This window comes from Atheta coriaria, unplaced genomic scaffold (genome assembly GCF_025399875.1).
Source record: "Atheta coriaria isolate IRGN ID8LTWV9N9 unplaced genomic scaffold, Caltech_Dcor_3.1 hic_scaffold_7_pilon, whole genome shotgun sequence".
NCBI lineage: Eukaryota > Metazoa > Arthropoda > Insecta > Coleoptera > Staphylinidae > Dalotia > Dalotia coriaria.
Window position 1 is genome coordinate 287390 of NW_027045449.1, and position 23225 is coordinate 310614.

General features: G+C 39.9%; 3 protein-coding genes across 12 annotated transcripts in view; 1 reads left to right on the forward strand and 2 right to left on the reverse strand.

Moving 5' to 3' along the window:
- Positions 1–3965, reverse strand: part of LOC135796646 (uncharacterized) — a 29309-nt gene extending 25344 nt beyond the window's left edge. The window contains exon 1 of the mRNA XM_065308756.1: positions 3710–3965. Within this exon, the coding sequence (XP_065164828.1) occupies positions 3710–3914 (205 nt within the window). The 5' untranslated portion in view covers positions 3915–3965. The remainder of the gene's footprint in view (positions 1–3709) is intronic.
- A 2110-nt stretch (positions 3966–6075) lies between these two features.
- On the reverse strand, positions 6076–16502 carry Axs (Abnormal X segregation). Of its 10 annotated transcripts, none has more exons than XM_065307492.1 (14): positions 16387–16502; positions 16237–16304; positions 14527–14736; positions 13993–14222; positions 13528–13921; positions 11674–11849; positions 10154–10312; positions 9886–10096; positions 9610–9830; positions 9380–9538; positions 8588–8803; positions 8258–8506; positions 6839–6961; positions 6076–6776 (listed from the first exon to the last, which is right to left on the reverse strand). In XM_065307492.1, the coding sequence occupies exons 1-13, from the start codon at positions 16398–16400 to the stop codon at positions 6893–6895; spliced, it is 2376 nt and encodes a 791-aa protein (XP_065163564.1). In that variant the 5' UTR covers positions 16401–16502; the 3' UTR covers positions 6076–6776; positions 6839–6892. The 10 variants fall into 10 exon arrangements, with proteins under 10 accessions (XP_065163564.1, XP_065163561.1, XP_065163567.1 ...); XM_065307489.1 differs by lacking the exon at positions 16387–16502 and having other exon boundaries at positions 6076–6361; positions 6411–6776; positions 16237–16339; XM_065307495.1 differs by lacking the exons at positions 16237–16304; positions 16387–16502 and adding exons at positions 14266–14350; positions 15820–16012 and having other exon boundaries at positions 13993–14189.
- A 129-nt stretch (positions 16503–16631) lies between these two features.
- The window catches only part of LOC135795730 (toll-like receptor Tollo), a 37717-nt gene continuing 31123 nt past the window's right edge, over positions 16632–23225 (forward strand). The window contains exon 1 of the mRNA XM_065307500.1: positions 16632–16738. The gene's annotated coding sequence lies outside the window, so the exon portion shown is untranslated. The remainder of the gene's footprint in view (positions 16739–23225) is intronic.

A 23225-nucleotide genomic window follows, 5' to 3' on the forward strand; every position in this document is an offset into this window, starting at 1 on the left:
ATCTGGCGGTGACAATCGAAGTGTGTCACTCGTAAAACAAGCGTCTAATGACTAATTGAAGTGAAGTCCACACGATAACTTGCATGCCTTTCGATGCGCGTGCAAACAATGGCGCACGAAGCGCAAATTAGCAAAACTTTTTACAAACCAAATAGATTTCCATTGTGCGCATAATGTTTATATTCTTAATTGTTATAGTGGCGTCCTTAATCTCACTGCGCTGTTCTCTTCTGTGTCTGCTAGTGTCCTTGTCACCATATTTAGATAACAAAAGAAATAATATTTGCAATATTCGACAAGCTGTTAACCGCCGGGTGTTAAAGGTTATAATATTACGAAATCGGCGTGCATAATATGCAATGGCGTCTTTGAAAGGTCGAAAATCCGAAACGTGGAATTGCTTCGATCCAATAAAATGAAATCTGCGATTTTTACGAGGCGCGCCACACGGTTGCTACATTCGGGTGCGAAATTTACGATTTTATATATTTTCGCAGTTTTTATTACCGAAATAAACGAAAGAAGTTTATTTACACTTTAACCAAAATCTTATAATTTAATATAAATTTTTATGATACTTTAATTAAAGTTTCAGTAGGGCCAATAAAATTATCCTCATAAAACTGCAAAAAAACTAAATCACCCTTCACTATTCTTTATTTTATACAAATGCCCTGCAACCTTTTCTTAGTAGACCGCCCTTTGTGCAAGTTTGTGGTCACTTGTAAAGTTTTAATGTCACAAAAACGCGGCCCCGCTGAGACGGCGATAAAAGGATGGTCGAAATGCCGGGGCACCAGTTGCGGACAATTCGCCGACCGGAAAACGGCACCCGTCGAAGAAAATGCGTAAAAACTTTTATTTGCGTTAAGTTTTTGCGTTTTGGAACGAATGCACCCGCCGAGAGGGCAATTCTATACAGGGTGATGCCGGAAAACTATACGCAAGTACAAGTTACGTGCGCATTCGGTAGCTGTAATGTCGGAAAAGAAGTTAAACTCTCGTAATATGATAAATTCCCAATAGTAAAATTGTTTTTCTTCTTTTTGCGCTGTTTTGGCGTGTTTTGCCGCTGCGTGCTGTGTTTTTTATTGCTTTCGGCTAGCGAGCATCATAGTCATCCTTCTTCTAGATTTCTCCTACTTTCCTGTTCCACTTCGTGGCCGTCCTTCCGCCCAAAACCGATGCGGGCGAACATCTTGATCATTTTTATATTTTATTTTATCGTTTTTCATCTTTATTGCCACACGTCAAGATGATCTAAATAATAAATAAGTCGACGCATGAAATGATTATTGAATGAAGACGTTCGGCGGAAAATTCTGAAGATGTCTAAATGTCTTTCAAATTAAAGACGATATAAAATGATTAAATAAGCAGCTTTCTGCCAGTCATTGGCGTTGCACCCCAGTTTTCTTTGCGACGCGGATTATTACACGCTCTATCAATCTTTTCGCCAACCCTTTTCAACCGGTTGCTTCGCGCCCCCGGAGGAGGAAACGTGTAGTCATTCCAAGTCCCGCGGCAAGAATAACACGTCGGGGAGCGCAAAAGTTTTGATAACATATTAGGTAACGTTAAAATAATGTAATTTAATGAAACGAAAACTGACGCACACAAGGGTTGCGGAAGGAGTAGGCCCCGGCCCCGATGTCAGTAGACGAAAAAGAAAAGGGGAAAAAGCAATATAAAGGCTTAACATGTGATACCGCAAACACAATGCCTGAGAGATGGCAAGACAGGCTTCTCCAACGCAGGCACGCAGCGTGCATATTGGAAAAGCGAGCTGATACCAACGCAGAAACGCAACAGATACCAGTTTTGGAAGCGGCAAGCCAACCAAGGTAAAACAGCAAGCGAATAGGGCGAAAGACGTGCGCGAAAACATTTTTATTAAATTTCCCGCTGTAGGTATCGATAAATAAATGTGTTCCTCAAAAGAACACATTGTGTATAACAACATATGAAGAAAGCTTTGTTTTTACCGGCAAAACAGGCAACAGAATGGAATTCTCCGAAGACTTTTTACACGTTTTTCACTTTACGAAAGTTTTAAACTTTTTAACTCGTTGATCGTTTTGTTATGGATTGTTTCCGAGAGATTTTCGAGGTTTCGCAAACTTTTTTAATTGAAAAACAATCGATTATAGAGAAGATTTTTTTCTATAAAGATTTAATTCCCCAAGGAAGATATCAACGTAGACTATAAATTAATCAATATACTGGGTCATTCAAACGTACGAATTATCAGTAATAATATAAAAGTAAACATTTGAATCTTGATTTTTTGGTGACGCATGCAATCGCGCAGCGCGCTTCCTAAATTACATAACGAGTAAACAGCGGCCGAACAACGAGTTAATTTAATATTTGAAACGCGCGCGGACGGTGACATAGAACTTGAACGCCAGCTAAATAAAACATGACGAACGTAGGCGTAACTCTATCTACTCGTAGGTATATCTAGGAAGTCGACGACGTAAAAGTAACGACACTCGTAAATAATTTACTAATTTCATAAATTTTTGAATATTTACGTCCCGCGGGAGACGGAAATGGGAATATGTATTGAAAATGCGTTTATCTATTATGCATGCAACGCTGTCGACGTGCGAGCGCTGAAGGTGAAAGAGACATGTTGATAGTGTGTGCACTTAGGATATTATCCGACGACTCTACGCGATAAAGATGTAAACATTTGCAAAATATTCTCGCGACGTAAAATTTTACAACGGTTGATGACGTCAGGTGTTTTATTTTATTTTTTCGCTCCAAGGGATAGCGATGCTTGGCAGTTAATTAATTTACTTTCGACTTTTCCGGCTGGTTTTTCCACTACACTACTATACTACTAATGCAGCCGAACTGTAGATGAGGGGTGAAATGCGAGACGCGCGCTTTATTTCTTGGCGTGTACAGCGTTAAAAAAAGTGCGCAGATGGAAAAAGTAAGAAAGTAACGAGCGGGAGAAAAATTAAAGGGCCGCACTAAAGAGGATTATCTGACAGTCCTTAACCCGAAGCAACTTAATCACTTTGAGTGTTTGAGTGGGATGCTCACATGTTGATTGGACTTTTATTGTTGTTTGAAAAATAACACGAAATTATTTTTATAGATTTTTGCTGAAAAAACTCAGCGCACTCAAAGTTAAATTATTCATGAAATTCCACGTTTTTCCTGCGCTACCTTTCCCAGCGTGCATTCGTTTACGTATCAACATCGCGAGCGCAAAAAACGACGAGGAAAATGAATGCAACTTAGTTACTACACTGGCCGCGCTCGTTGCCTCCCAAGATTGAAGCTTTGCTTAGTAGATTTTCGTGCATACGGTTTTTTTTTGCTCGCCTCCGAAAAACTTTGATAAATGATCTCCTGACAGTTTCCTCTCGAGGCTTATAATTTGCGCGAAAAATATCGAAAATAATAAATAATAAGACAATACTCGACGATGTAATTCAGTAAAAATTATTACCATTATCAAGGCGATGAAATATTATCTCATAGGGTGCGTAAAACGCGTGTGACCTTTTAAACGGACATTAAAAAACTTCGTGCGAAATTTATGCGTTGAGGAAATTGAAACGGAAATGGAGTCATAAAGATACACCTTCCGTTTTTTTGCGGCCCGGCGCACGTAGGTACTTAACGGTGGTGTGTTATTTTTTTTCTGCGCGTGCATAAACCGGAAGTAATTTAGTTTCCGACTTACCGGAGATGACAACATCGTCGTTATTGAATACGATCCATAGCGAGAAGAAGTGATCGACGCCAAGATTCGCCGTCAATTGTCCATCGACTTTGGCGGTGTTGGGCAGGCGAACCACGACCACCGGCGGCGGGGCACTGTCGGCGAACGCGAGCGTGACCACGGCGGCCAGCAGGACGGCGGCACCGCGCCATGGCGAAGACAACATGTCGCGCGGCGTGGATCGCGTGCGGACCTCGACTGACTCTCGGCGCGTTTGCCAGCAGGAAGAACGCGCACGGCGCGGAGAGGGAGAAGAGCACACAGCACCGAGAGTGGATGCGATCTGGTGTGGCGTGCGGCTGCAGGCCGGCGTGCAAGCAGGAAACTCGCAAAACGCGTGCGCATCCATCGATCCTAAGACATACCACATTCCAATAACTTCGATTGTATTCAAAATTTTTATTTACTGATTTATGCGCGCGGCGGGTCACTTCTTCCAGGGCGCAGGATATTGTCAGTTTGGTGCGTTAATATCCTTCTACCTTGATGTGTGCTTATCTCTGGAATTTCTTAATAAAAAAGGGTCCCTTCGGATTTTCACGGCGTCGTTTTATTACGAAATGACAATGCAAACGTCTTCGTATTATTTCCGTTATGAACCACTAAAATTCAATATATTTTTCTGTGGTGGACGCAAAAGTGTTGAGTGCACTCCGGGTTATAAACGTGGATATTTCCGGAATGTGAAAATGTAAATACATTAAAAAGCACTTTTACACTTTCACTTTTTGCGGTTTTTTTTGCCGCTTTTTCTTCGCACCTTCCCCACGTTCCCATTACTCTCCCCTTCGGCGAACATCTTTTACTACTTATAACTTACTCCACAGCCTTTTCAAATCTGGAGCTCTCTCGACGTAATGGAAATCAAATTTTCCGTAACAACGCGGCATTTTGTTTGCAATTTTCGTGTTACGCTGCTTTTTATCGCCCGCATCGGACCCAATTGGTTTACGTGTCCATACAATTTGGTCACGGATCAGCATATCGACCCTCGTCTCATTTTTCATCACCGCATACGCTGAGTTTTGAGATGTTTGCTCGATCGTGAACGTGAATATTTTGAGAAATATCATTAAAACTGGCTGTGGAGAGAAAAGAATCGTTGGCGTGGAAAATATTTCTTGACCAAGTTTTCTTTTTTTCGGCGTGAATTTCAAGCGTGCGTAATCGATGCTGAGGAAGGAATAACGAAACAATGCGGTGGCAGTAAGATGAAGGATGGTTGAAAAAATAAGCGTGACTTTTGAAGCTGTGCCGCTTTTTTTTTCTGTCAAAACATTGAATGCGGCCGAAACCGAAGAAAAGCAAAGCGCGGCGCCGCCGACTTGTTAAGATTTTTGCCGCTCAAACAAAGCTTAAACAAGCAGAAACAGCAAGGGGGTTTTTCTTTAGCCGCCGCCCACCGCCGGCTCATGCTTCGATGCGCGCATTCCGCCCGCGCGCTTACCGAAAAAAGGCGCAACTTTATGCACAACAAAAAAAAACTTTGCCAGAGCAAATAAGATGTAAACAAGGCGCGTCGCAAACTTACGCGGAAACATTTCAACATTTACCGGAACGTTGTTTTTAATTTTCATAATAAAAATATCAAACAACAAAACTTCATGAAACAATCTTAATTTTTGAATGTAAAAGAGCGAAAAGTTTAGGATTAATGTTAGTTTATCATCATATTTTTTGAGAATTAAATTATCTACAGTTTGATACTTTTTCTAACTTTGAAAGAATAGCATACAACTCATAACCTCATCTTTTAAATTTATGCGCAGAAAATGGCCGATAAATTCCTGACACATTTAGCAAATATAACGCAGTAAAAAAAAAACTTGAAGACATTAACACGCCAACATGCTGCAACGGTTAAAAGTTGCTCAATTACGCGCGGCGCTTGTAACTTTTTAACAAGCGTGAGCCGTGCGCGTACAATTTGCTACATGAGCTGCCAACAAATGCCCAAATGACCAAAAACATCCGCACAACATAAAAACAAAACAGCTTACGATTTTTATGCGCGGATCTTCTTTCGGCATCAAAGGGTAACGATCATCAATCATTTTTATCGAATAAGTCATCACATCTCGCCCATCTTTTATCTTTCCACCCCAGTTGCTCGCTTTTTTCGAAGTTTTATTACATCACTGTCGAATTTTATTGTTTTATCTCCAAGATGCAATCAATTAGTCATTTAGATACGCAATGCAACGCGATAAGACATGTTATGACTGCCGAGGCAACATAAAAGGAAGAAGATGAGCACTGACATCTTTTACAACGCGCAAACGAAACAGGAAAGATGAGATGCTGTAACGCAATTAAAAGTTCCCTAATCGTTTCATTTTGGCCGGGGCCAGTCAACCGCAGATCGAGTTTTAATTAAAATAATTACTGCTCGTAAATATAAAGTTACAGAGCACACTGGTTATGATTAATATCCCGTCGGGAGCAAACACAATGCCGATTAGGTTTTTCCGGGTGTTCAAATTGTGAACTTTCATCCACTCCAAGTCCTGAAAGCTCTTTCCAAAGTACGAGTAGGCAAATGCAAATGAACTTAGTGAGAACTTACTTAGTTGCCATTTCCTTCAATTCCAATGCGGAAAAAATCACCGAGATCTAAAAAGAACCAATGTTATTACTCTATCCATTTGATGTGTACTCGTACCAAGTGATTCCTGCTGGTCCCGAACGGGGGAGTGGATGATGTTTAAAGTGGGAAATAATTTCCCGAATTGCAGGATACCCATTTCGCAACGGTTTCGCGCTTCCAAACGTGGCACACGCACAAATTGGATTTCAAGCTGGGTGGTGCTGTGCGCGCACCCGGAACGCCGCCATCGATGGGCGAACGGGATATGAGAATGGAAGTTTCAGGGAGGCAAGCGTGGCGAGTGTCTATGCAGACAGATAGATTGATGTAGTACTAAACGAGCGATTACCGGTTTACACTCTTCTACATATTCAGATATTCCGTACCGAGTGCGGCCATTCTACAACCACCAACAACCCCGTATCCATTCACACCTAAAACCTACAACACTCAGTATAATAGCAATTATAATACATTATAATTTCGGGATAAAATCAATTTACAAAGTTTATAATACTACATCATCATATCATCTCATTAGAAATACGGGAATTGATTTAGTTTTTGTGTGGACCATGCACAGTTTTGAACTTGCGCGTTAGAATCCGGCGATTCTTCACAGCCCTCTGGAAAAGAAAGAATATGAATATAATTGCACGTGTGTAACAAAATTTTAATTAAAGCTTTAATCCTATTTGCGCGCGCGCGCGCTCGTGGAAAAGTCAGCAAGAGTAAAATTTTCGGTTTGTTTGTGCTTTGACCTCCGCGAGATTTGATTCCGCCCCAAACTCATCACAACTTTGCCTACGCGCGCACATACAATTTAATTAGTTAATTAATTAAAATTAAAATTGCTTCCTTTAGTCGGCCGGGGCATACGATAGCATTTTGGGATGCCAAATTAGTTGACCAAAAATACCGCCCAATGTGTCCGTGGGCGGAGTCAAAGTGGCAGCGCAATTAACTAATTGAGTGTAGAGTAACTAAATACTAGATTTGGGTTACAACCCTTTGCTTGTACTAATTAATCATTAGCGTGTTAGCGGTCAATTTTAATTTTTTTTCTTCTTCGGAAACTTGTGTAGAATTAATCCGGCCCTGTTGTTTGTTAATCTGTAAATTATACAATTTTCCCTGCAAATACAAAATTGATCATTTCCAATTAAAAGCAATAAACAATATCGTTAAGGCGTAATCCGCTCAATTCCAATTCCATACTTTTGCGATCGCGTCTCGTTAATTTCAATTCGTGAAATTCACAAAACGTGAAATAACACAAGATTAACAAAAGATAAACAAGGAGTGCAAACTCGTTACACGAGAGCAAAAGTAACACATGATTCAAACAAATTGACAACACCCTCACTCCATGAAAACTTCGTTTCCAAGCGACGCGCATCGTTTGTTTGGCGATGCATCGAAGGGAGAGAAGAAAAAATGCGCGTGCAGAGTGCACACACAAACTGTATAGATTTCATTAAAATTTAACGCGTCGTTTCAGCCCACAAGCACGTTTTTCCATACATCTTCCTCTGTTTACCTAATATACGAGTGGCACAAAAAGATATTCCCCAAAAATAAATTCGGAAGACTTTGCCACCATCTTGAAATAGACAATCTATGAATATATGACAATACCGCCCCGGGAGGCGTTGAGCCTGTGTCGTATATCTATCGATTTCACACATGCTCGGCACACACTCAATTCGATGCCATATCGGATTGATCTATGGAGCGAAATGGAGTCGCGGCCGCCTCGCATCACTCCTGTCTCCGACAGCTGGCTGAGAATGCAATGTATTTTTCGCTTTCAGCTCGCTCGGAACGTGTGTGTGACACCAGTGACTAGTATTTATGACCGCGAAGACACCAGTTGCATTCACATTCTTATTCCTATTCGGAATTTCAAATCAAGTCGTTACCTCGAATTTTAACGCTTGACGAGACTCGTGGTTCTTCTTCGCGAGGGCCACGCGTACCCATTGCGGTTTGTCCGTGATGGCAATATGCAGCAAGTACCGCAATCCGAGCAAGAAGTGCTCCAGAATCACGAAGAGCAGCACCCATCCGACTTCGGAATATTCGGGTCGGTAGGCGCGTACTTGTGGAGAGAGGCAGAGCAAGCCACAGTTGGTCATGATCGATAAGGCGCCGAGAGCCTCAAACGCTTTCTGCAATCGGCGCACAGCCCAAACAAATAAAATAAATAAAACTTTTTTTTGCTCGTGCTGACGATTGTATTATATCAGTACCTGCCAGGCGCCTATATCCTTGACCCTTTTCCCCATTGGCCTCTGATAGACGACGCACAGCTTGAACGCGTCCGCTCGAATCTCCAGCACGTTGTTGAACACAGCCCAAAAGGCAGCGATTGGATACACGGACGAAAACAACACCACATAGCCAAATTGTATAAACATCTCCAGGTAATCATCGTAAGTTCCTTCGTAATCATCCAAATCACCTTCCTATTATCAATAAAACAAAAAAAGCACACACAATTTTAAGAGATTCAATTTGATGGAAATGTCCCAACTTAGTTTCCGCTAGAATTGCAGCAATAAACCTTTGCCGAGGGTGGCAAGTGGAAAGCTCGAGTGTGCACCCGAGTCGTCAAAGGCACCCGACCGAAAGAGGTACAAGCGTCAATTAATGGTGCTCCCAACTCAATAACAACCAAAATGTACGCGTAAACCTATACGGTGTTACGGGTCGCCAGCGAGGGATGCACGCGACCGTCCCAGTCCTCCCCACAAGTCGAAAACTAGCCCCGAAACGCAAACACAAACACCACCGCCGCACTGCCGCACATACGAGTGTGGTCTGCATGTTTTGGAACTAAATGCACCTCGAAACTCTCATTACGGATTTATGTCGGGGAGGTCGAGGACATATAGCGTATAATGGTAATCCCAAATCGAATTCTAAATACGAATACGATACGAATAGAATGCTACCAAGTGATGCAAATACTCCCATACTCCTTGCTGTTTGCTATTTTGGCAGTAATCGTAATCGTAAGGAGTCTGGTTCTATAAAATTACCTCGTCTGCATCCTTAATCCGCTGATCGTCTTCGGGAATTTCCGGCACCGCCGCGAGCGGTGCATATTCACTATACTCACGCTGAAGGGTGGGTCGCCCAGTCTTCTGCAGCTCCGCGCGCTTCGGTACGCCCGAAATGATGTTCTGAATCTCCAGCACCTTAGAATATACCAGAGTAAAATGGTCGGAACATTAACAGAAAGAGAATTAGGCAGACGTGCCCTGCGTACCTTGACGTGATAAAATTTAATCACTAAAGGAATTATCGCTTCCTGCACGTTGTTGATCGCTTGCGTGATGATCAGCATCGTTGCTACCTGACTGCGCAACATGTCCATGTCTTGTAAGATGAACGCAATGTAGAACAACGACATGAAATTATTCACAAACTCAAAAAGAATTAATTTTGTCACTCGATGGCGATCGTATTGTGATTGTGTTCGATGATTTTCTAATAAAAACATTAAATTAAAATTAATTTTGGTAAAATGGTAATGTGGTAATACCCCATTCGGTTAAATATGTAGCTAGACGTCGATAATATGAATCCATGAGGAATACCAAGCACGTGTAGACAATACTAGGCAGCGGGACCAAAATTGGGGCCCATTCCCATTCAGATTGTTTGAGATACGCTTCCGCCCAAAATGAGGACAGCATAATGAAGAAAGCTCCAAGGAGACACAAACCCACAATCGGTAAAGATCCACAATACATCTACATAAACAAAAACACAATTATTTTAACCACCAGATGAAATCCAGAGCCAAAAACCTTAAAATTGGTTTTGATTCGTGGATATTGCGGTGACATCTTGCCCGTGACTTCATCAATAGCCATGTGGCCTTGGAAGTTAGGCCGTGGTTCATCCATACTCGTCATTCCGATTGTGCCCCATTGGAAGGCCAATTCGTTCGACTTGCGCTTCCAGACCTAAACAAAACAAATGGTTATTATCCTCAGACGGCGGCAGCGACGACGACATCGTGGTGTGAATAATATGCAAGACGTAAATTTGTAAATGTTGCGTCTATAAAACCGAGTGAAGCATGTGAACTAGTCGTCAATTTCGAAGAATGTGCTCTTCATCCACCCCATGTTCCACAAAACCAACGCCAGCCGACTTAAACTTGTTAAAAGTTACGTTTTTTTGCGAAGACAGTCGGTGGTGGTGACACATTGAGAATATAAAAATTGCAACGACGCCCTCATTGAAAGGACGCACGCGGATGACATGCGCTCGTATAATAAACCACCCAGCTCGTGCGCGAGCGCGACAATTGCAGCCGACGAAAGCCGGAAAACAAATGGAACTCGTTTTTAAAGTGTCACATTTGTAAACTTTGCCGCGCGCCGCGGTATAATGGATCGTCGCTTATACGAAAAACGCTTCAACATAAAGCGCGCGCGGACTTTCGGGGGCGGCAGGCAGATAGCGAGGAAGGAACGTGACGGCTAAATCGTCCTTTTCGGAAATTCACGTCCTGCTCTATTATTATTTCCTCGAGCAGCTTTGTGTGCCCGCGCACATCTTCTATATTCCGACTTGATCCCCATCTGCGACTTCCAATCTCTTCTACGCCCACAAATTTCCAAATAATGGCACATTCAGGGACGACAGCATAAGTTTTATCTATGCCGAGTGTAAATAATACAAATGCCATTAGTGCCCTACCCGAAATCCGGAATCCGGTCCTGCTTTAGAAACAAAAGTGTCATTCTTTATAATCGTCCGCCGGCGGCGTCTTTAGAAATCAGCAACATGTCAACTGGATCCATTCTGGTGCTATACACACAATATAAACACAGCGAGATTTCCTCAAACTCGCAAACAAAAGCATCGTCGGCGTTTCCGCGCGTCAAAAATTTAAATCGGCGTCACCACTTCTCCGCCTCTCGCGAGGATTGTTATCCGGAACGATTTATAAACGCGCAATTATTTTCCATAGGCCTAATAACAATGGATCTTTGCGCAGCGTTCGCATTCATTGCGAAATTCCGAGCGCCCCGGCATTTAGGAACGAATTATTTTATATATAATTCGCATATTTCGGAAGCTCCCGAGGGTCGCTTGCTAACGAATCAATTATTAAAGAGCTTATGCGGGGAAGATTCTTGCTGTTTGCATCTTGCTCTATATTCCGTGGGCAGAAGTGCTCGTACGTGGAGATGTAATGAGGCGGACGTGCAAGGTTGGAATGTTGGCATACACAACAGGACACAACAGGCAGCAGCAGCAAAGGGTTGGGCACATTGTTTATATTATTATGACCCGTGTGTGCATATATACTGACCTCGAGGAAAACGGTGACCCACACCACGTTGAACACACAGAAGAACGGCACGGCCTCGGCTCCAATGAGCAGTTGCACACAACCGAGGAACAATGGTATCAGCAGCGCGGTGGTATAAAAGCCCAAGAATGTAAAGTAGAGGCATATGGCTTCACCAAAATATTCACGGATTTCGGCTGCAACACAATAAAATCATAAAAACATCGACAACATGTGTAATTATTTTAACTGCCCGTGTTAATTACAACCCTCAACATAGATATTTCTCCCTCGCTTTCCCTATTCATCCGTTAGTCAAAAGGCGACCTATCTCATTCACACGCACCCTTCATTCATCCAGTTGCATATTGAAAGGTACAAAGTATCTCGGGGAATACATTTTCATTAGTGTTATCGAGTGCAGTACAAGTCAAGGACAAGCACAATTTAGCAAATGATGCGGGGAAGAAAATAAAGTAACGACCCTCAAGACCTCAACTGGAACATTTTACGCATGCGAGGGTTGTGAGCAAGAACGACAAACGTCGCGGATTGAATAGATTGTGCGGTGAGCACGCGGTGGTGATGAGAAGTGGCGCTTAGCGTCAGCAACGGGTTGCTTGGTATCTTTCGAACCCATTTCCTACCACACTTCCGACACCCTAACACACAGCAAAGTGCAAAGACGTCAGAAACATCCCCCGCGATTGATAATGACGCTAATGCTCCAGTAGGTGTAGCTGGAACAACCTTGGAAAATTAAGGACTCTTCAGCGGATCGCAGATTAATTTATAAGCGATATAATTCAACTATCGGAAAGTTAGTAATGCGTAAATTTTATCACTTCAAGTGTAATTAATATTAATTGGGCGTGCACGTTGGGAATTTAATTTGAAGGATTGTCGCAAAACTTAAAACTCGTGCGCGGATAATACCAGGATTAGCGTCGCATCAACATTTTATGATCTCTGAACTTCAAGAGCATGTATTAAAGTAAGGTATTAGGGCAGAGGATGAAGGAAAAACGTTAGAACGTTAGGCCTGGGATGCTAAGATACACATTCATATAATATGCTGAATATGCCCAGACGGCGGCAAGATGTGCTGATGCTGATGTAGATGCTGAGGGAGCGATGGCCCTCGATGCTAATACTTGAAATCTTCCACAATGTTACCCTCCCGGCAGAGGAGGCTTTGCATGCGGCGCTAATCCGACATGCAAAAATGTGCATTTTTAATACATAAGCGGCAGACATTTTCATCCCACAACGCAATCTCCATTACAAATTGTGTTCAATTTTCTATACTGACAATACAAATGCATTTCTGGGAGATTTGATTAAAAATTCCCTGAGTAAACAGTGATATTAATCAAAAATATTGAAATAAACAATTTTTCCGCATCTTAAGCGGTATTCATTTGCACATCTTGCTTTTGTGGTACTGCATTCGCAGGTGTGTGCATTTCCGGCATAGAAATGTTACACAATACGCATACAATGCATTTCTAGATCAAGTACACCGCACAAAGGAGTGCGCTAACCGGAAGATCTCCAACTTTGCGCCTTCTGCTCATCATCTACTTTGTACTTTCAGTTTTCTCAAGCGTGCGTTTGTGTTTCCTACTTTATACTTTGTGCGGTCGAGTTGCACGCGCGTTTGAATAAATTAACTCGTCATAAAGATACAGTTCAACTGTTCAACCGCATGAATACTCGACTAGAATAAATAAAACACCCTGTTTTCAAATGTATCTTCAAGTATGAAATGCCTAAAGGGTATAATAAGCGGTGGAGAGAATAAAATCGTCCTATTAAGTTAGGCAACCACAGTTTCATAGTTCACACAGTTAAAAATAAAATAATTGTACTTACCAAATGGTTGTGTCCTAAAAAACGTTAAATACCAACTATGTCCTAGTTTCTTCAGCAGTTCACGATCATGCAGCGGATATACTTTGCTGACGATGCCCTTACCAAGACACACCTGCAATACAGACTGCCCCTCGTAGAGATCGATGTTTGGATATCCAGGAATGAAATTGTCCTCGGCGAGCGCTCGTATATTTTCCAGCTCGTGGCGCACAATCTTCTGGCGTTCGGTGACCGTCAGCAGATCCTCAGTGTGCATGCCTTCAGCAAGAAACTCTTCTAAATCATTGACGACAAACTCGCGCATCACACCGTGTTTATCCATCTTGACAATCTCCATCTCCTCGGCCGCTTCGAGGAATTTAATCTGTGATGCTGATATGTGCAAAACAATCCCCTGTATAATATTTTTTATCTCCTTACAGTTAATTACACATGATACTAAATTAGATCTGGTCTAATATTTACATCTTTGATATTATATGGCTGCCGCATCACGATCAATTCAGCGCCGCCATCGCGTCGTTTACCCTTGATGCGATCCACGAGCCAAACGAGGGTGCGTTCAGGAATATCCGCCGCGATGCGAACGACGATATAGGAGCGTGGCAGGGCATGCCCGCCGCTGGTCTCCTCGAAATTGATCTTCTGCACGATGTCTGATTCTGATAAGTGCAGATTGTGCGATGACATGTGGCCTTAAATACGATTGCAGTTTTAATAGCGTGTAATAAATGTTACCTTCAGCGGTCTCTGCGGGAAGTTGTTCATCCTTTGAATCATGTCGTCGACGAATTGCCTCTGAGCTCATTTTAAGTGTCAACGTCTACCGCAGTTGTAAATATTGTTATTTAGCAAGCGCACAAACATCAAATGAACAAGTGTAAAATATAGTCTATGAGTCAACACAACTCGACCGCCATACCGGTAAATATTGTGATAAGATAATGATTTAAATTTCGTACGATTCGGGAGAGAATTAAACAAAATTGATAAAAGTACCTCTCAACTTATTGAGTTCATCGTGAATGTTCCACAATGTGTTGATACTGTCGGCTTCGTCCGTGTTTGCTTGCACATCAGGATCTGCCATTTCTTCCTGATCATCCGAATCGAAATGATCGAGTTTTTCATAGCAAACGTTACACTCCTTCGATTGATTCATATTCTTTACTTTGTTATTGAAAAAATGTATTTTCATGTTTTTTCTTACTAAAAAATAAGAAATAAAAATAATTACAACGGTTTAAGATAATATCGCGGCCGTGTAGACACAGCGTAAAAATAGCATCGGATAGGCAGCTGAGAGTTGTACACGCGTGTTAAAAAACGCAAATACGCGGTCACCGGTAATAGCAGATAAATTTCGCTGACCGTGCGAGTACGTGTGCAATGACAAAATGCAAAGTGTTAATGATTAGTGCAATTTAACGCCACACACTTTACTCAACTGCACATTTTAATAAGTTTTATGTGGTTTACCTTTATGCCGCTTGGTTTTATGCATGGTGATCTTCAATTTCAATTTAATTTCACTGATTTTATTCTCGTCACTACGCCAAAGCAATACAACTGAACGTTTTTAGAATAAGAAGTGTGCGGTACAAGTCTCAACACGAAATAAAATACCACAACACAATACACAACTGATTACCATAGAATTAAAGATAAAGTTTGCCCACGTGAAGGAGAAATAAACAACGGTTGGATTTTGCGATACCCACTCTAATTGACAGTTTAAACATTCCAGTAGAAAATGTTTTCTACTTCTTCTGCCCGCCGTCAGATGGCGCGGCGTATGCGTATTACAGAAAATTTCAACTGAATAGCTCGCTGTAATACACAAAATAGAACTCTGCACAAGGAGTTTAATTTAGTTCACTATTTTCTCCTAGAGGGCCAGAGTAATACCATTTTAAAGATTTGAATCTTTGAATTAAGAATATTGCTTTTCATAAACTGAATTTATCGCTAAAGGCTAAAGAAAATAACTTTAGCCAGTAAATTCGGTAAATGTCTCATTTCTAGTATTATATTACGCTCCGGCCGTGGTCATTAAACCCGAAATTACCTGCTTTCGTCGTTTACGCGAGATTTATTAATATTTGCAGCGTTAATAAACAAGAGAATGGTCCATCTCAAGATCTACCATTCTAATAAAGTCATATCTATTCACTAACCGAATTCAAGGAACAACGCGATAAATTCTAAAGCATAATATTAATTAATTTGATTAAACTCGTTAAACTTCAAACTAAAGTGGCGAAATATTAAATTATAGAAGTATAAACTTACCAAGGTGATACTTCCGTATGTGCAGGCGCCAATTAAAATTATTTCTGTTAAATTTTAGTGGAGATATAATATATGCTATGTTTTTAAATTTTTTTCCGTGTAAATCGGTTTAATTTGACATAAAAATGAAATAATTTTGACGTATTCATCTCCAAAACAAAATATTTTTTGGCAGTGCAATTAGAAATTATTGTGTCAAATTTGAGTTAATCATTATTTACTATTTTCTACAGGGAGTAAAATAAAATAAAATGTGGTTTTCCGAACCGGATGAATCCTGGTATAACCATACACTTTTGAAACACTGGGTGGCATTTCTCCTAGCGTATTTTTTCCTAAGTTTTATGTTTTTTTGCCTTACATGCATCCAAGGTAAGTATAAAAGCAGAAATGTAATAAATAAATAAATAAACTCACGTTTTTTGCAGGTGACCTTCGAAAAATGAGTCGTACCGTCCTGAATCTCGACAAAACTGAACCAAATCCTGGGTATGTCGAAGTAACACCACCAAAACCACATACTAAGTAAATAAATTTTTCAATAAAAAATTCCTCACAACTAGAAACCTCCGAAAAAGCATTCCGCTTGTGTTGGTGCGCGTTTTGGTTTTATTTTCGCCGGCGTCATCATTTGAAGCGCTCCTTAATGATCCCGCGTCGATCCAATGGTGATCCCGCGAGGTTCACATTTTGCGACAATGTCGTGCGCATCGTTCCGCTTCTTTTGCGCCCATTTCGCACTCGAGAGCACCTTTCTGCCGCATGATAAGCGCGCACAGATATTGTTTACGAAATGAAACGAGCGCTGATCAACATAAACGCACGCTTTGTTTCTTCTGGGAGACGCGGGCGAGGAATCGTCACTGGAGGGGAAGATGATGAGTGGCTGTAAATGTGCGCCGCCGTTAATGGCATAAAGGTATGTGGTATCATTTCGATGCAGGCGCGCGCGACATTTACATTTTCTTCCACTAAATCTGCGCGAGAAAACGCAAGAAAAAAGAATTATTCGATATCAAAAGAGTAAAAGAGCAGAAAATCATGAATTAAAGATTAAAATCTGTTCAAATTGATTCCGCAATGTGCGGATCCATTATGATAATTATGATAAACTAAGAATTTTATCTCCAAATACTGGTATTTTCTTTTTATAGAAATATTCAATTTAATTTTTGCCACTTTTAGTCGCATTTTTAAACCCTTTACATAGAGAAATTTATATATTTTATATTTCTTCCTAATAGATAATTTTCCTTAGTTACTATCACTTAGTTTAGAAGATATTTGCTATTAAAAATTCTCGAAATAAATGATAGCGTAGTTAGCGGTAGAAGTGACTCGATTCGAGGCACCGTACGAGGCTAGCGATAGAAGTGACTTGATTCAGGGCACCGTACGAGGCTAGCGGTAAAAGTGACTCGTGTTCAGGGCACCGTACGAAGGTAGCGGTAGAAGTGACTCGTGTTCAGGGTACCGTACCAGGGTAGCGGTAGAAGTGACTTAATTCAAAGCACCGTACGAGGCTAGCGGTAGAAGGGACTTGATTCAGGGTACCCCTTACGAGGCTAGCGGTAGAAGTGACTCCCATTCAAAGCACCGTACAAATCTTTCATTATCTTTAAACCGCTGATCGCTATCCCTTTTATCTTAGAAGATATTCGCTATCGAAAATCATCGAAAAAATGATTCCTTAATCAAATTTCACGAAATTCCCAAAACTCCACAACTCTTATTTAAAAAACCGTACATTTTGAGCTGTCAAATATAATTGTTTCATAATCATCTCGTTTTATGGTTGCGCATTATGTAAGCCACTTGTAAACGATAATAAAATAACAAGATTTATTCCGCCACATTAATTCCCCGCAAGCCACAGGCAGCCATATAAAAAAGAAACCCCAAAGTGGTTGTTAAATCCAAAACGATTGCAGATTTCACTATTAAATTAATCCGACAGTGATTCTCTTTAACTAAAAACTTCTTCCTCGACTTTCCGCGCGCTTTATTTGAAAGTCAAAGAGACGAATTGAAATTGACCTCATAACAATATCTGAAAAGATGAGCCGAATATTTATCCAAAAACGCAGTCGTCCCATCTGCCCAGTCACTTCAAACAGTAATAGGATATTAACCGCTTAACCGCTTAAGGGATCTAGGCGGAAAGTCCACGTCCAAGCAGCCCGCCCGAGAGCCTGAGAAACGCATTCAAGTGCTACCTCTTTCCTTACTCCTTACATCTCCTACATATCCTTCTTCGCCGTCGCAGCCCGGGCTGGATATAAAGGTAATATTATTATTGATGTTCGGGGCATAAACTTTTACGACGGCCATTTAATTTACCATTTTCCATTCGCCACCACCACCACCACCCCCCAAACAATTTTCTATTTTCCATTTAATTTCCCCGCTTCGAGTGTGTCGTTTTGACGAATTTAATAGCCGGCGGGTGTTAAAAAATGGCAACGGTTTAACGTTTTGCGTTTCATTGTTTTAAATTTCTCCCGCAGGCCACCACCGTCGGGAGTCGTTTCGCAGGTTAAACCTTTTCGCTTTTTTTCATTACCTTTATGCGTGGGTGGTGGCTTCATTGTGTACTGCGCAATGCCACTTTTGGGCGTCTTTATTACCATATTCATTGCTGATGACATCAAATGTGAGCATGTCATTTTGTTTATCAGCAGAGCTGGGTTGCGGTGGGAATTGCAATGAAGCGGCAACATTTAGCGAGTTTCATCTGTACTAATATTAGAAATAGAAGAGTTTAAATGGATTAATGTATGTTTGAATCTCAATAACACAAAAACTATTGGAGAAATTTTAATGAAAATTTGTAATAGTATAGTTTATATATTAAAATAAAACATAGACTACTTTTTATCCCGATAAATAAATTTAAAGGGTGTAAAATAGGGGATGAAAGTTATAATTACCAAAAATTTTAATATTTCTATAATAATCCATAAAGGTTTAAATTTATTTTAACGTAATCTTTACATCCACCTCACCCGTAACATTAACAAATATTCCTGTTTATTACCGTTTATTATCTCTATCCTCAAACACGTCCCAAGCCAATAAAAGTCTCCTACACACATGTCCAACACTCGAATATGGGCCAAAGCACTTGTGTATCGCACAGTCGCACCCCCGCGAGGTTATTAATGACGGGGCGTAATTATCGCAGAGATAAGTGTTCGATAAATGTAGATAATACGCAATAAAATTGTTTTGTTGTTGTTGCACTGGGGTGCTTTCGGGGCGGAAAGGTTGGCGCGGTTGGTTATCTCTGGCATTTGGCGCTACACCTTCGCTAAACGCCGGGTTAAATAAAGTGCAAAACGTGATTCAGATAAATGAATAATGTATGCGGGCCATAAATTTAGCAACAATTTCGTAGCTTGTTATAAACATACGCAGCGTGTAATTTGATATTTATTGATAATGTTAATTTATGTAATTTACAGCCCAATGATTTAATTCATTTGATTAAACGTGCAATATTATTTTATCAAGCGATATAATTCGAGGCGTTTAATTCGAGTTTTCTAAACACTTCATTCACGTTCTAGCGGTGAAAGTTTACGGAAAAGAACCCTAAAAAAGTCGAGAGCACTTAACACCTCTTAATACTTAATGTTTGCGTTGGGGGTGAAAAGTTTTTCCGTTGCAAGGGGCTGTGATTGTGGTAAACTTTGACACGAATTATACAATCAATAATAATTCAGTATGTATGTTGGTATATTGTAAGTATATAAGCATATATTGAAAATTTGAGAGTTTGGGTGGATTAATGTATGTTTGTGCCGTGATAACACAAAAACCCGTGGAGTAAATTTGATAAAACTTTGAAATATTATAGTTAATACACCAGAATAGAATATAAACAGCTTTTTGATGCAAAAATTAAATTAAAAAAGTGAAAATTAGCGATAAATGTGAGTAAAACAATAAAATCATAATTATAGTTTCAAAATTGAAACAAAGTTGGATCTGAGTTGCTCAACAACTCAATAGTAACTCCCCCAAACACTCAACATCAAGAATTTCATATTTTAGTTTAATTTATGACCGAAAACAAGACTATTCCAATTATTCGCAAATAATACGAACAAGAAGCATGCCTGACATTCCCGCCACTCACACCTTAAATACCTCCTCGTCGAGGTGGCAACGAGGTGTAAACCGATAAATCAAAGTTAAACGCGCGTAAACCGTCGCGGCTTTTGGCAATAAGCGCAATTAACCAGCGCCGGCGCTCAAAGGTTCGTTGGCCACGCCGCGTTGAAGATTAAAGCAAACTCGTGTTGACATTCATGCATTCCTTCACGACGCCGCCGGAGATCAATATAACTCAAGGTAATTAATCAGTCTTACAAATGCAATTGATGATTTATTTGTTATTTGCATTCGTTAATTGACTCGCAGCAAAGTTGCTGCAAATTGGTAACTTATTCGATAACTACTGACGCCAGCCAGTAGCAAGCAGAGTTGTAGTAGTGGTCGTAACTTTAAGTTTACGTTTAAGGAAAACGTGGAATCGATCGGAGGAAAACTATAAGTGCGAGGCGAGGTGATTAATCTAATAGAAAACGTCGTTATCGTGCGCTTGATTAACTTTAACTGCGCACTTAGAACGTGCTTCTTTAGCGATGAGTTTTCACTCGAGATTCTCACATACATCTTGTTATCGGCGATCAAATATCTGCTTACAGAGTTATTAATTTTTAAAACAAAATATTAAAAAATATAAGAAAATATTTATCATCTAAGTTTTTTCCTAGTAAAATTATTTTTGTTTTGTAAAACACTCTGTATATCATGTGTAACAGAAGAAGTTGCAAGCGTGAAAAGTCGTAAAAATTCCAACGCGCATTGCACTTAACCGTTAAACGAATAATGTCGCTGGCTATTATCATTATTTCTCATTTATCAATATCAAAATACAATAAAAAACAAAACAACCAAAAAATAATGATTTTTTTTTCTTTGATTTTTTCTAAAATTTTCATTTTTTGACAATAGAAACCGAAAATAAACGTTTTCTAAGTGCTGCAAATTTTTATTGCATCAAATATTTATAATATAAATTATCTAGGTGTTTGTTTTTGAAAAATATTAATTAAAAGAACAAAAGCCTTCGGAAAGCACTCTGCGCGCGCGGCTGCGTGAAAAGATTTTACAATGTAAGCAATCAAGTTAGGAAAACAATGTCGTAATGTTTTAATTCTGCGCGAAAATGCCACCCCGCTGTATAGAGGTATCGGTGGAGAGAGGGCCTCTCTCGCGGAAAGGATTCGTTCATTAAGCATTCATGAATTCCGCTGCCGCCGTTGCGTCACGAGGTCCTGGCGCATAACATATTGTATAATCAAACCACCGCGCGCGCCGCCAAAGAAAGGGTTGTTATGAGATAAAGGACACGCCATTGTCTCGCACGCCGATGATAATATAATAGCGATCGTCCAGAGATTTTATCTGTGATTTACGCTGCTGCTTAGGTAGCTTATTATTTGTTTACAGTGGAAAACTACTTAAAGGACTTGAAAGTGAAGTAAAAATTAATTTTTTCTGGGTTAGAATAAAAATTATTTTCATTTCAAGAAATTATGAGCTAGAATATTTTTTAAAGACATGACATCGATGGTAACATTTGAAATATTGTTGTGGTTATGCAACCCAACATACACACAAATTGCAATGCAAATTTCTATAACTTAACCACGATTTTTCAGCTAATTTCTTGGGGTGCTTGTTAAGTTACTAGAAAATCGTTTAAACAAAACAAAAGTGAATACAACTGAGCGGCGCGCAATTCATATTTAAACTTCATGAAATATTTACCGGCATTTTTACAAGAATAATTGAGTTTACAAAAGATTAAACAGTTGCCTATGCACGTAAAATCTCAATATTTGTTTATTTTTTGTTCCTAGATGCAACAACAGCCCGCTAGAGGCTAAATAATAGTGTTAATAACAACTTTACATAAAATAAAGTTTAAACACAAGCCAATATGTGTAAAGTGACAATGTTTGTTTAAGTTTTGTTCCTAGTTATAAAAAAAAACCGCACAAAACACCGCTCGACGAAGTTTTCACGCGAAAAAACCGCAAATCTCGCAAGAAAAGTGCATAAAAAGTGCACAAGTGAATACAACTGACCGACGCGAAATTCATATTCAGACTTCAGGAAATATTTACCGGCATTTTTTCAAGAGTAATTTAGTTTATAACAAGCGCAACAAAAGATTAGATAGATTTATTTCGAAAAAAATTAAAAAATGCGATTTTTATCAGAAAAAACAAAATATCTCCAAAAGTATTAACTCCACATCTTTAGCAAACATATTATATCCTTAATAATTTAATTACCCATATTTTCTATAAAATATTTCTTCAAATTCTTCAATATTTTCCGAAAACAAGCCAAAAAACTCTCTTTTTCCAGTGTCACTACTTATACTCTACTATTATATTAGTTCCCCATTCGTTTCGTCTGTCATTTTGTGAATTCAATTCTGCGGTCGACTAATATCTGCTCTGATATGATATCATATCAGAGGAAAAATACTCATCGACGCCCGAGTCGACAGAGTTAATAACAACTTTACATAAAATAAAGTTTAAACACATGCCAATATGTATAAAATGACAATATTTGTTTAAGTTTTGTTCCTAGTTATAAAAAAAAACCACGCAAAACACGCTCGAAGAAGTTTTCACTTGAAAAAACCGCAAATCACGCAAGAAAAGTGCATAAAAACCCCGTTACACTCAAGTCAATGTCTAAAACACAAGTCGTGTTGTTGTTTTTTTTAATCAAACACTAAGGATCTCCAGCGGCGTTTCCGTTATGAAAATGAAAAGTTTAAAAATTAAGTGAAACGTAAAACTCTTGCGGCTGTAAAAGAAGTAATAAAAATGAAGATTTGAGTGTGTGCTAAATAGAGCTAGAGAACACCACCGCACCACACCGAACCTCACAGCGCGCAAATTTATGAATATTACAATGCGACGCCAGGGCACGAAAGTAACACAAAACTACTGTTACTAGTCTGATGCGAAGTGGCAACCGAACGCAGGCGAGCGCAACAAGACGTAACAAGACGTAACGTGAACCGAAGTGAAGTACCACGGCAACAAAAAAAAAAACTCCAGCCTGTTAAAAAATAAGGCACAAATTTTACGCTCCATAAAGAAAATTGCATTTTTATTCACCTGTTAACTTGTGTTTTGCCTCCCACCCGCGAACGTTGTTCATTTAAATTATTTATTCTAAAATTTAAATTTAAACCGCGTGTTTGCTTTAGTTTTATTAGATTCCAGCGATTTTTCTCCCCCGGGGGTGGTGGAAAAATTTGCGCTCGCCTCGATTAAAATTCGCGCCGTGTGTATTCACCTCTCCGC

Coding starts and splice junctions, on each gene's coding strand:
- Axs (XM_065307490.1), bottom strand. CDS start 16,339: ATGTGGTTTTGGTGGTGTTACTTCGACATACCCAGGATTTGGTTCAGT. Junction 14,737..16,236: donor GAAGGTCACCTGCAAAAAAC/GTGAGTTTATTT, acceptor CTTATTTTTTAG/TAAGAAAAAACATGAAAATA. Junction 8,804..9,379: donor GGATTAAGGATGCAGACGAG/GTAATTTTATAG, acceptor TATTGATAATAG/GAAGGTGATTTGGATGATTA.